General features: G+C 42.7%; 1 protein-coding gene across 3 annotated transcripts; it reads left to right on the top strand.

Moving 5' to 3' along the window:
* Positions 1-6: 6 nt before the first annotated feature.
* LOC115005967 (calmodulin-binding transcription activator 2-like) lies at positions 7-10,165 on the top strand. 3 transcript variants are annotated; one of them, XM_029427957.1, is made up of 11 exons: positions 7-762; positions 966-1,044; positions 1,124-1,364; positions 1,444-1,871; positions 2,893-3,074; positions 3,445-3,649; positions 4,213-4,284; positions 4,414-4,434; positions 4,901-5,094; positions 9,545-9,619; positions 9,701-10,165. In XM_029427957.1, exons 1-11 carry the CDS (start codon positions 626-628, stop codon positions 9,753-9,755), a joined length of 1,689 nt encoding a protein of 562 aa, XP_029283817.1. In that variant the 5' UTR covers positions 7-625; the 3' UTR covers positions 9,756-10,165. The 3 variants fall into 3 exon arrangements, 2 of the variants coding, with proteins under 2 accessions (XP_029283817.1, XP_029283818.1); XR_003832005.1 differs by lacking the exon at positions 9,701-10,165 and having other exon boundaries at positions 4,901-5,175; positions 9,545-9,586; XM_029427958.1 differs by lacking the exon at positions 4,414-4,434.
* Positions 10,166-13,293: the final 3,128 nt, after the last annotated feature.

Here is a 13,293-nt window from a genome sequence, read left to right as displayed (position 1 = left end):
CAGGAATTTGGCAGGTCGAGTCGTCGAGTTAAAATAGACTCGGAGTGACGGACAATTACAACACGCAGACTGAACTCCGGCCATCATATTCTCACATAACGTTCAACAGAGCTGAAATATTACATCAAGCTAGCTAACGTTAGCAAACTCAGTTATTTAGAAGGTGGATGGAAATATTCAGGCTGTATTTACCTTGGTGCAACCAGATGTGCATCCAGTGCATTTAAGACATATTTTAACACAGCCTGGTATTAGTCCCCCTCCCCCCCCACCCCCTCACACCTGAGCTAAGATCCAATTAGAAACACCTGAGCGGCCCTGCAGAGACTTTAACTCTGCTGTCATTTATAGCATCGCTCATGTGCGTCACGCAGGGAAAATCCAGAGGGGGGGGGATGTTTCCTACCAGCTGGAGGGGGCGGGCAGAGGGTGAGACAGACAGACAGACAACAGTTTAATTTAAATCAACTTCTGATGATTTCTGGGTTTTTTCTCCTCCTGTGTTATATATACAAAACGAAAAGAATACAATAGGAAGGATTCTGCTGCTCGTGTGTTTAAGTCTGTTTCTCTGTTTCAGTCCTCTCAGTGGTTTGAGAGGAGGATTGTGAGTGTGTGTGAGCGCATGATGAGAGGAGGACTGTGGGGGGGGGGAGAAGGAGAGAGGCTTCATCACTCCGTCCGCCACCGCGGGATGACCCTGCTCCACCTGGCTGCTGCACAGGGATACACACACCTGATACACACTCTGATCCACTGGAGGTATACACACACACACACACACACACTAGGGATGCCGCTAACGATGATGTTCTACATTAATAGTTTGGTGTGTAAAAAACAACTAATTGATTGAATAATTGTAGCAGCTCTAGAAAAATGAGTTGAGTTAACTTGTGTGTGTGTGTGTGTGTGTGTGTGTGTGTGTGTGTGTGTGTGTGTGTGTGTGTGTGTGTGTTTTGCAGGAGTCTTAACGGCGACAGTTTGGACCTGGAACAGGAAGTCGATCCTCTCAACATCGACCACTTCTCCTGCACCCCGCTGGTAAAACACACACATTTAGCCTCCTGCGTTGTGACGTTGTCCCGTGTTCCAGCTCATGTGTTTAGCGTGTGTGTTCCAGATGTGGGCATGTGCTCTGGGCCACCAGCGGGCAGCGGAGCTCCTGTACGGCTGGAACAGTTCTGCTCTGGGGATCCCTGATTCGCTGGGACGACTGCCGCTTGCCGTGGCCCGCTCCCGAGGACACACCCGCCTCGCCACAGCTCTGGAGGAGCTGCACACACACATGATGCCCAGGGACACGCCGGCCACGCCGCAGTCACAGCTGCCGCCGTCTCCTCTGTCCACCAGCCCGGACACAGGTACCAGAATACTGACGGTCATGTGACAGGATTTGAGCGCTCTGATTGGCTCTAACAGTCTCCCTTCTTCCCCCTCCAGGTCTGAGCTCCTCCAGCAGCCTCCCCTCCCCCAGCGACCCCTCCTCCCCCTCTCCGAGCTCCGCCTACTCCAGCGGCCCTGCCCCCATGGACACCTCCCCCTCGTCTCCTTCTTCCTCCTCTTCCTCGCTGCCGCTCTCCCCTCCCTCCCCCTCCTCCCTCCCTGTGTCCATGTGGGGGGAGGAGCCGGACGCCGAACTCAGTGCAGGTCACATTTCTGGCTCCAGAGACTCTCCACTTTACCTCATGGACTACGAAAGCCCCCCCTCCCCAGCCCACACACACACTTACCCGCACTCACACGCACACACGGCAGGTGGGCGGCGGGCGCACACCGTGCCGACACTGGAGGAGCAGCTGCTGAGCTACAGCGAGAATGCCGAGAATGAAGGCGAGGACGAGGAGTACCTAGAGGAGGAAGTTCTGCAGGTACACAGACCTCAGAATAGGCACAGGTTCAGTCAGCCTTGAAGATCCTGAAGTCAGTCCTGAAGTTAGTCCTGAAGTTAGTCCTGAAGTCGTTCCTGAAGTTAGTCCTGAAGTCGGTCCTGAAGTTAGTCCTGAAGTCGGTCCTGAAGTTAATCCTGAAGTTAGTCCTGAAGTCGGTCCTGAAGTCGGTCCTGAAGTTGGTCCTGAAGTCGGTCCTGAAGTCAGTCCTGAAGTTAGTCCTGAAGTTGGTCCTGAAGTTGGTCCTGAAGTCGGTCATGAAGTCGGTCCTGAAGTCGGTCCTGAAGTTAATCCTGAAGTTAGTCCTGAAGTTGGTCCTGAAGTCGGTCCTGAAGTTAGGCCTGAAGTTGGTCCTGAAGTCGGTCATGAAGTCGGTCCTGAAGTCGGTCCTGAAGTTAGTCCTGAAGTTAGTCCTGAAGTTGGTCCTGAAGTCGGTCCTGAAGTTAGGCCTGAAGTTGGTCCTGAAGTCGGTCCTTAAATTGGTCCTGAAGTTGGTCCTGAAGTTAATCCTGAAGTTGGTCCTGAAGTCGGTCCTTAAATTGGTCCTGAAGTTAGTTCTGAAGTCGGTCCTAAAGTTAGTCCTGAAGTTGGTCCTGAAGTTAGTCCTGAAGTTGGTCCTGAAGTTAGTCCTGAAGTTGGTCCTGAAGTTAGTCCTGAAGTTAGTCCTGAAGTGGGTCCTGAAGTTAATCCTGAAGTTGGTCCTGAAGTCGGTCCTTAAGTTGGTCCTGAAGTCAGTCCTGAAGTTAGTCCTGTAGTTAGGCCTAAAGTTGGTCCTTAAGTTGGTCCCGAAGTTGGTCCTAAAGTCGGTCCTTAAGTTGGTCCTGAAGTCGGTCCTGAAGTCGGTCCTTAAGTTGGTCCTTAAGTCGGTCCTGATGTTAGTCCTGAAGATGGTCCACATGTTTAGTCAGAGTTTAAGAAACCCCCTCACAGTTACACACACTGGACACTTAAATGTTCATTAACACTATCGTTTGTTGCTATGGTTACCGTGCCCACACAACAGGTCGACATGGCGACCCTGGCAGAGCAGATCATTGACGCTACCCCGGAGCGAATCAAACAGGAGGACTTCCCCAGGGGGGCGGAGTCCCCGCTCAGAGAGAGGCAGGACAACCCGGCCATACAGGACACCTGGCTGGCTACCTACCTGGACACGGTCGACACACACACACACTCCCCGCCCAGGTACTGATGCATTATGGGTATTATCATCAGCGTCCATTTCTTTAATGAAATCTGTTCGTCAACAAGGGTTTGTCGATTACGAGATTAAAATGTAGTTTAGAATTATTTTTACCAAAATCTCTTTATTGTAAATATAAAGAGATTGATGCAAAATAATCAAATAATAATCAAATAACTTTATCAAAGTCTCTCTTTATTGTAATTTTTATTAAAAAAGACGAGACTAAAAAGTAGTTTTAAAAGTAAAACTTTTTATTGATGAAAAAAGACTAAAATGTAGTTATTCAGATATTCAGTTTTCTGTCTTAGAGGAGAAAATAATGTAATAATGTAATAATCAACTAATGGATTAATCGTGTGCATGTTGCAGGCGGGTGTGCCCCCCCTCGCCCCTCAGTGCACTGGCCCTCCAGAGGCTCCGCCCCCCCTCTTCTGCGGCATGGGCGGAGTTCCTGAATGCCTCGGCCAATGGGAAGATAGAGAGAGACTTCGCCCTGCTGACGCTGACGGACGGAGAGCAGAGGGAGCTTTACGAGGCGGCCAGGATCATCCAGAACGCCTTCAGGAGATACAAGGTGCACACACTCAAACACGTTTATTTTCCCGAGCGGGAGGTTAGGGGCTAAATGTGTGTTCATGAATGCAGAGAGAGGTCCGGGAGAGGTCCGGAAGTTAGTGTCTTAAATTGCAGATTGCAATTTTGAATTAAGTTATTTTAGTGTTTTTTGTATCTAGATAAATTGTTGTTAACTTGTTTATTATACAATAATGTCAGAATCACCTTCTTAAATATAGTTAAGAATAGTTATAGTTAAAAGACTTATTTTTCCTGTAAGAACACATATCGCACACGTGATATTTTAACATCTCAAATAACAAAGAAATTACAAATAATTATAGATATAGGCACATATATGTGAGAGGTGCTACATAATTATGGGATTTAAACCTTTAAAAAAAAAACATTAAATATAAGTAGTTAATTTTAATGTAGAGCATGCTGCCCTCTAGAGGTCAAATAGTGTGTGTTCATATTAATGCAGGTTTGTTATTGTTTCCTGTGTGTGTGTGTGTGTGTGTGTGTGTGTGTGTGTGTGTGTGTGTGTGTGTGTGTGTGTACACGTGTGTGCGTGCGCAGGGTCGGAGGTTAAAGGAGCAGCAGGACGTGGCTGCAGCCGTCATACAGAGGTGCTACAGGAAGTACAAACAGGTGTGTGTGTGTGTGTGTGTGTGTGTGTGTGTGTGTGTGTGTGTGTGTGTGTGTGTGTGTGTGTGTGTGTGTGTCCGTCCGTCCGTCCTGCAGTGTCACTAACTAACCTGCTGTCTCTCTCTCTGCTAGCTAACATGGATAGCTCTGAAGGTAAAGTCCTGAACATGTGACGTGCAGTCTGTGTTTCCTGTCCCGTGAACATTAAGAATATTAAATGTCACTGTAACTCAAGCATTGATCGAAATCTGTCTTCGTCTCTGTGGTGCAGAAAGAAGATTATTTTCTTATAAGATAAATTGAGTGCTTTATATTTATATATTATTTGAGCTAATTGTTGGTATTTAGGACATTTTTCAGATTTTAAAACATTTTTTACACATTTTACATTTTTGTAAACCGTATTTCTAAATTTCTTTCACATTTCTCAAACTTGTTTTTGGACATTACATGTGAGACGTCAAAACGTAATGTGTCGTTTATTCGTCACATTGGTGTATAAAAACCTTACACCATCACCTCGTGTTCTGCGAGGGTACATTTGTGTTTTTGTGAATGGAGTCTGGTGTCTTTGCTATAACTTCCTGTAACTGTGCGACCCCCCCCCCCCCCCCCCCAGTACGCTCTCTACAAGAAGATGACCCAGGCGGCCATCTTGATCCAGTCCAAGTTCAGGTCGTACTACGAGCAAAAGCGTTTCCAGCAGAGCCGGCGGGCGGCGGTCCTCATCCAGCAGTACTACCGCAGCTACAAGGAGTACGAGAGGCTGAAACAGGCACCGAGGGGCGCGGCCAGCCACAACCCCAAGATCAAGTGAGTCCGGCTGCATGGAGCATGAACACCAAACCCATGAAGACACAAACGCAAAATAAAATAAAAACTATTTTGAACTTGGTGAGTTCCAGATCAACAAGACGATCAACACGTCTGTGTTTTCAGACACTTTTACTCACATTCTTTTAATATTTTACTCACATTCTTTTAATATTTTAAACACATTCTTTTAATATTTTAAACACATTCTTATAATATTTTAAACACATTCTTATAATATTTTACTCACATTCTTTTAATATTTTAAACACATTCTTATAATATTTTACTCACATTCTTTTAATATTTTAAACACATTCTTATAATATTTTACTCACATTCTTTTAATATTTTAAACACATTCTTATAATATTTTACTCACATTCTTTTAATATTTTAAACACATTCTTTAATATTTTAAACACATTCTTTTAATATTTTAAACACATTCTTTTAATATTTTACTCACATTCTTTTAATATTTTAAACACATTCTTATAATATTTTACTCACATTCTTATAATATTTTAAACCCATTCTTTTAATATTTTAAACACATTCTTTAATATGTAAACACATTCTTTTAATATTTTACTCACATTCTTTAATATTTTAAACCATTCTTATAATATTTTACTCACATTCTTATAATATTTTAAACCCATTCTTTTAATATTTTAAACACATTCTTATAATATTTTAAACACATTCTTTTAATATTTTACTCACATTATTATAATATTTTAAACCCATTCTTTTAATATTTTAAACCCATTCTTTTAATATTTTAAACCCATTCTTTTAATATTTTACTCACATTCTTTTAATATTTTAAACACATTCTTATAATATTTTACTCACATTCTTATAATATTTTAAACACATTCTTTTAATATTTTAAACACATTCTTTTAATATTTTACTCACATTCTTATAATATTTTACTCACATTCTTATAATATTTTAAACACATTCTTTTAATATTTTAAACACATTCTTATAATATTTTACTCACATTCTTTTAATATTTTACTCACATTCTTTTAATATTTTACTCACATTCTTATAATATTTTACTCGCATTCTTTTAATATTTTAAACACATTCTTTTAATATTTTAAACACATTCTTTTAATATTTTAAACACATTCTTTTAATATTTTAAACACATTCTTATAATATTTTACTCACATTCTTATAATATTTTAAACCCATTCTTTTAATATTTTAAACACATTCTTATAATATTTTAAACACATTCTTTTAATATTTTACTCACATTATTATAATATTTTAAACACATTCTTTAATATTTTAAACCCATTCTTTTAATATTTTAAACACATCCATCCATCCATCCATCCATCGTCTACTGCTTATCCGGGATCGTGTCGCGGGGGCAGCAGCTCCAGTAAGGAACCCCAATCTTCCCTTCTCCGGGCCACATCCTCCATCTCTGACTGGGGGATCCTCCACCGAGTCCTGGGTCTTCCCCGGGGTCTCCTCCCAGCTGGACGTGCCTGGAACACCTCCCTAGGGAGGCGCCCAGGTGGCATCCTTACTAGATGCCCGAACCACCTCAACTGGCTCCTTTCAACGTAAAGGAGCAGCGGCTCTACTCCGAGTCTCTCACGGATGGCTGAGCTTCTTACCCTCTCTCTAAGGGAGACGCCAGCCACCCGTTTGAGAAAACACATTTCGGCCGCTTGTACCTGTGATCTCGTTCTTTCGGTCATGACCCAGCCTTCATGACCATATGTGAGGGTAGGAACGAAGATCGACCGGTAGATTGAGAGCTTTGCCTTCTGGCTCAGCTCTCTTTTCGTCACAACGGTGTGGTAAAGTGACTGTAATACCGCCCCCCGCTGCTCCGATTCTCCTGCCAATCTCTCGCTCCATAGTCCCCTCACTCGCGAACAAGACTCCGAGGTACTTGAACTCCTTCACTTGGGGTAATGGCTCATTCCCTACCCGGAGTAGGCAATCTGCCGGTTTCCTGCTGAGAGCCATGGCCTCAGATTTTGAGGTGCTGATCCTCATCCCAACCGCTTCACACTCGGCTGCGAACCGATCCAGTGACTGTTGAAGGTCACAGACCGATGATGCCATAAGGACCACATCATCTGCAAAGAGCAGCGATGAGCTCCTCAGATCACCGAACTGCAACCCCTCTCCTCCACGACTACGCCTCAATATCCTATCCATGAAAATCACGAACAGGATTGGTGATAAAGCGCAGCCCTGGCGGAGGCCAACATTCACTGGAAACGAGTCCGACTTACTGCCGAGTATCCGGACACAACTTTCGCTTTGGTCATACAGGGATTGGATGGCCCTCAAAAGTGACCCCCTCACCCCATACTCCCGCAGCACCTCCCACAGTATCACCCGGGGGACCCGGTCATACGCCTTCTCCAGATCCACAAAACACATGTAGACCGGATGGGTGTACTCCCAGGCCCCCTCCAGGATCCTTGCGAGAGTGAAGAGTTGGTCCGTTGTTCCACGACCAGGACGGAATCTGCATTGTTCCTCTTCAATCAGAAGTTCGACTACCGGCCAAAGCCTCCTTTCCAGTACCTTGGAGTAGACTTTACCAAGGAGGCTGAGAAATATGATACCCCTGTAGTTGGCACACACTCTCTGGTCCCCCTTTTTAAATAGGGGAACCACCACCCCGGTCTGCCAACCCCTAGGCACTGTCCCAGACTTCCACGCAATGTTGACGAGGCGTATCAACCAAGACAGCCCCTCAACACCCAAAGCCTTCAGCATTTCTGGACGGATCTCATCAACCCCTGCGGCTTTGCCACTGTGGAGTTTACCTCAGTGACTTCCATCAGGGAAATTGACGATGATCCCCCATCAGCTTCCAGCTATGCCTCTACCATAGAGGGCGTGTTAGTCGGATTCAGGAGTTCCTCAAAGTGCTCCTTCCACCGGCCGATAACCTTCTCAGTCAAAGTCAGCAGGGTCCAACCCTTGCTGTACACAGCTTGGATGGTTCCTCGCTTCCCCCTCCTGAGGTGCCGGATGGTTTTCCAGAAGCACCTTGGTGCCGACCGAAAGTCCTTTTCCATAGCTTCTCCGAACTTCTCCCACACCCGCTGCTTTGCCTCTGACACGGCAGAGGCTGGCTGCCGCCTTTCTAGTCCTTCGGTACCCTGCAACTGTTTCCGGAGTCCTCCTGGATAACATAACCCAGAAGGACTCCTTCAGTCGAACGGCTTCCCTGACCACCGGGGTCCACCACGGTGTTCGACAAAATCGATCATTGACCTTTGGCCTAGGGTGCTCTGGTACCACGTGCACTTATGAGCATCCTTATGTTCGAACATGGTGTTTGTTATGGCCATTCCATGACTAGCACGGAAGTCCAACAACAAACAACCGTTCGGGTTTAGATCAGGGAGGCCCTTCCTCCCAATCACGCCTCTCCAGGTGTCTCCATCGTTTCCCACGTGTGCGTTGAAGTCTCCCAGCAAAACTACGGAGTCCCCTGCAGGGCTCTATTCAGGGTCTCCAAGAAGGCTGAATACTCCGAACTGCGGTTTGGGGCATAGGCACAAACAACAGTCAGAGTTTTCCCCCCCATAACCCGAAGGTGTAGGGAGGCGACCCTCCAACTTAGCGGCGCTCAGCCGGGGGCTAGTGAGTATCCCCACCCCGGCCCGACGCCTCACACCTTGGGCAACTCCGGAGAAGAATAGAGTCCAACCCCTATCCAGGAGTACGGTTCCAGAGCCAAGACTGTGCGTGGAGGTAAGCCCCACCAGATCCAACTGGTAGTGATCCAGCTCCCGCACTAGTTCCGGCTCCTTCCCCCACAGAGAGGTGACGTTCCACGTCCCCAGAGCCAGCCTCTGCTGCCCGGGTCTGGTCCGTCGAGGTTCCTGACCATCACTGCCAACTGTGTGACAGCGCACCCGACCCCAGCGGTTTTTCCCATGAGTGGTGGGCCCACAGGATGGATGGATGGGAGGCACCACGTAGCTTCTTCGGGCTGTGCCCGACCGGGCTCCGTGGCAAACCCGGCCACCAGGCGCTCGCTGTCGGGCCCTCCCTCTTGGCCTGGCTCCAGACATGGGCCCCGGGCTTCCTCCGGGCAGGGTCTCTCCTTTCCTTTCCCTTTCTTTCATGAAGTCGTTTTTGAACCATTCTTGGTCTGGCCCCTCGCCTGAGACCAATTTGCCTTGGGAGACCCTACCAGGAGCACTAGGCTCCAGACAACACAGCTCTCAGGTTCATAGGGACACACAAACCTCTCCACCACGATAAGGTGATTGTTCCCAGAGAGGAATTTAAACACATTCTTATAATATTTTACTCACATTCTTTTAATATTTTACTCACATTCTTAAAATATTTTACACACGTTTGGACATGTTCCGATTATTTTTGTGGACACTTTTGGATCTCGATGATAACCTGCGCCTTTGGTGTCCCTCAGGGGGTCGTTCTTGACGAAGAAGCAGGACCAGGCAGCGAGGAAGATCATGAGGTTCCTGAGGCGCTGCAGACACCGGTAACACGCATCCGCACAGCGCAGCAGAAACACGATAACAAAGGTTCGTACGGAAACTTTAACGCTCTGTTTCTGTTTCAGGATCAAAGAGCTGAAGCAGACGAGGGAGTTGGAGCGGAGAGGACTGACCACCTGAAGCTGCTCCCCCCTCCTCCCCTTGACAGGCAGGGGACACGGAAGGGACTGACGGAGAGACGCCTTACCCCACGCCAACTTCTTCTTCCTTCTTTCAACCTGTCTGTCTGCCTGTCTGCTCTCCTGGCTGAATGTAGCTGTCTGCAGCTAAAGAGCTCCATTCAAAAACATCACGCTGCCCTTTTTTACGATCGACTGAAAAATATTCTGTTTTAAAAAATGAAAGTAAAGTTTCTGTAGAAAAGTGTTTAAAGTCAGTTTGAGCCTCAAATCTGCAGATCTGCTGCTGTTTATATTAAAGAGACAGAACATGAAAGATATTAAAGACGTTAAAGACGTTAAAGACGTTAAAGACGTTAAAGACGTTAAAGACTTAAAGACTTAAAGACTTTAAAGACTTTAAAGACGTTAAAGACGTTAAAGACGTTAAAGACTTTAAAGACTTAAAGACTTAAAGACTTAAAGACTTTAAAGACTTTAAAGACTTTAAAGACTTAAAGACTTTAAAGACTTTAAAGACGTTAAAGACTTTAAAGACGTTAAAGACGTTAAAGACGTTAAAGACGTTAAAGACTTTAAAGACTTAAAGACTTAAAGACTTTAAAGACTTAAAGACGTTAAAGACGTTAAAGACTTTAAAGACGTTAAAGACGTTAAAGACGTTAAAGACGTAAAGACTTTAAAGACTTTAAAGACGTAAAGACGTTAAAGACTTAAAGATGTTAAAGACGTTAAAGACGTTAAAGACTTAAAGACGTTAAAGACGTTAAAGACTTAAAGACGTTAAAGACGTTACGGACTTTAAAGACTTAAAGACGTTAAAGACTTAAAGACGTTAAAGACTTAAAGACGTTAAAGACGTAAAGACTGTAAAGACTGTTAAAGACTTAAAGACTTAAAGACGTTAAAGACATAAAGACGTAAAGACGTTAAAGACGTAAAGACTTTAAAGACGTTAAAGACTTTAAAGACGTTAAAGACTTTAAAGACCTTAAAGACGTTAAAGACGTTAAAGACGTTAAAGACGTTAAAGACTTAAAGACGTTAAAGACGTAAAGACGTTAAAGACGTTAAAGACGTTAAAGACTTTAAAGACTTTAAAGACGTTAAAGACGTTAAAGACGTTAAAGACGTTAAAGACTTAAAGACGTTAAAGACGTAAAGACTTAAAGACGTTAAAGACGTTAAAGACGTTAAAGACGTTAAAGACTTAAAGACGTTAAAGACTTAAAGACGTTAAAGACGTAAAGACGTTAAAGACGTTAAAGACTTAAAGACGTTAAAGACGTAAAGACGTTAAAGACGTTAAAGACGTAAAGACCTTAAAGACGTTAAAGATGTTAAAGACTAAAGACTTTAAAGACTTAATAATTTAAATGTTTACTCAAATAACATATACTTAGAAATATATTTTTTAAATGTGGAAATATAAAAGCAAAAGTATAAATATAAAAGAATAACTAAGCATTTTCATTTATGTATTCGTTTATATATTTTTATATATAATTATAATTATTTTTTCATATAAATTACTTATTTTTGTGTATTTCTGTTTTTGAAATGTTTTTATTTTTCAGGCAAAAACATTAAGGAAAAATAAATAAATGACAACAATTAAACAATAAACAGAAAGAGTGATTTACATGCAGAAAATAAACATATTTGAAATAAATAAATACAGAAATAGATGAAAATACTTATAATTTATATTTTATTTGTCTTTGTATTTCCACATCTTATTATTTTATTTCATATTTTTTTATTTCCACATTTATTTCCGTCTTTACAGATTCATTCATAAAGAAACTTCCTCACAAATCTGAAAGTCTTCGACTCTTCCGGTTTAAAAAGCTGCGTAATATTTTGGGATGGAATTCTTCACACTTCAAAATGTACATGATTATATAAACGTATAAATATATTCAACACAATCACATATTTAACATATATATATATATTAATATATATATATTCTAATGTTGGACTTTATAGATGCTATGGATGTTTTTATTTATTACAGTACGTGTGTGTGTGTGTGTGTGTGTGTGTGTGTGTGTGAGAGAGAGAGAGAGAGAGAGAGTGTGTGCGTGTGTGAGAGGTCGAGTCTTAAGGAGCCCCCCCGACCTCTGACCTAAACTATTGAAACACCTCGTTGTGTGTTTTCTTTGATAAAGTTCTGTTTCGTTAATAATTTGTTGTACAGTTTGAAATCATGATGTTGCACAAAATGTTTTTAGAGTTTCTGCATGAAAGTTAAACTGTTAGATTTATATATTATATTATATTATATATATATATTATATAGATATTTAAACTGGTTTCAGTTGATGGAGGATAAACAGGATTTAAATGTGTAACTAATAGAAAGCAGCTTCTCCACTTCATCAGTGACACAATTATTGTTTTATTACAAGTTTACTGAGATGTGATGTTAAAGACGAGACATGTAGAGCTTCTCAACACGTCTGTGAGACGAGAGGAACACGAGAACATGAGAGTGTGTGTGTGTGTGTGTGTGTGTGTGTGTGTGTGTGTGTGTAGATGTAAACTCTCCACAGCTACATTACATAACGCCTCATGTACATATTAAACACTTGTAATATAAACTTGTGTTGATGTGAGTCATGAAGTGGAGAAGCTTCATGATATCTGTTAGTTACATGTTCACCTGCTGTGTGTGTGTGTGTGTGTGTGTGTGAGGTCAGAGGTCACAGCAGGGTTCCCTCCAAACGTGTTTTAATGTCGCTGACTGTCCGGGTCACAGAGAGCGACCAAAATATTCTCCTCTTCTCCTCCTCTTCTTCTTCTTCTTCTTCTTCTTCCCCTTATTCCTCTTCTTCTTCTTCTTCTCCTTCTTCATCCTCCTCTTCTTCTTCTTCTTCTCCTTCTTCTCTTCTCCTTATTCCTCTTCTTCTTCTTCTCCTTCATCCTCTTCTTCTCTTCTCCTTCTTCCTCTTCTTCTCCTCCTTCTTCTTCTCCTCCTTCTTCTTCTCCTCCTTCTTCTTCCTCTCCTTCTTCCTCTTCTTCTTCTTCTTCTCCTTCTTCCTCTTCTTCTCCTCCTTCTTCCTCCAGCTGTTGCAGTGAAGCTTTGCATGAGTTTGTATTTAATTGTTTTACATTTCAACACTTTGATCATGAAGTCATTCACATTATTCTACACGTGAATAAATCAGCTGTTTGCTATTCGTCTGTTTCCTGTTTCCTGTTTCCTGCACCAACGTGTCTGACCCGAGTAAACACACACACACATCATTTATACAGTCGAGCTGCTCGGGCAGCTACAACACATCGCTTTATAGAGACTAAATATAACCAGAACACTATACGATACATTTCCACGACAAATACTATAATATAAATAAGTACTTTAAAAAATATGTACAATAAATATAAATACAGAAGTGCAATAAAAATAGGGAAAATGTGTAAAGAGCGAAGGTTCTTCTGTAAATGAAACCAAAAATAGTTATTCTTTTATTGAAATAACATTCAGACAAAGAATCCATTGTAATAAATACAGAGTACATATAAAGATACAC

This window comes from Cottoperca gobio, unplaced genomic scaffold (assembly GCF_900634415.1).
Source record: "Cottoperca gobio unplaced genomic scaffold, fCotGob3.1 fCotGob3_416arrow_ctg1, whole genome shotgun sequence".
NCBI lineage: Eukaryota > Metazoa > Chordata > Actinopteri > Perciformes > Bovichtidae > Cottoperca > Cottoperca gobio.
The sequence above is the reverse complement of the archived record's forward strand: the minus strand, read 5'-3'. Positions and strand labels throughout refer to the sequence as shown.

Excerpts from the sequence above, each read along its gene's own strand:
- LOC115005967 (XM_029427957.1), top strand. The coding sequence starts at position 626 with ATGATGAGAGGAGGACTGTGGGGGGGGGGAGAAGGAGAGAGGCTTCAT. Across the intron at positions 3,075-3,444 it reads CACACACACTCCCCGCCCAG|GCGGGTGTGCCCCCCCTCGC; the intron begins GTACTGATGCAT and ends TGCATGTTGCAG. Across the intron at positions 4,285-4,413 it reads GCTACAGGAAGTACAAACAG|CTAACATGGATAGCTCTGAA; the intron begins GTGTGTGTGTGT and ends TCTCTCTGCTAG.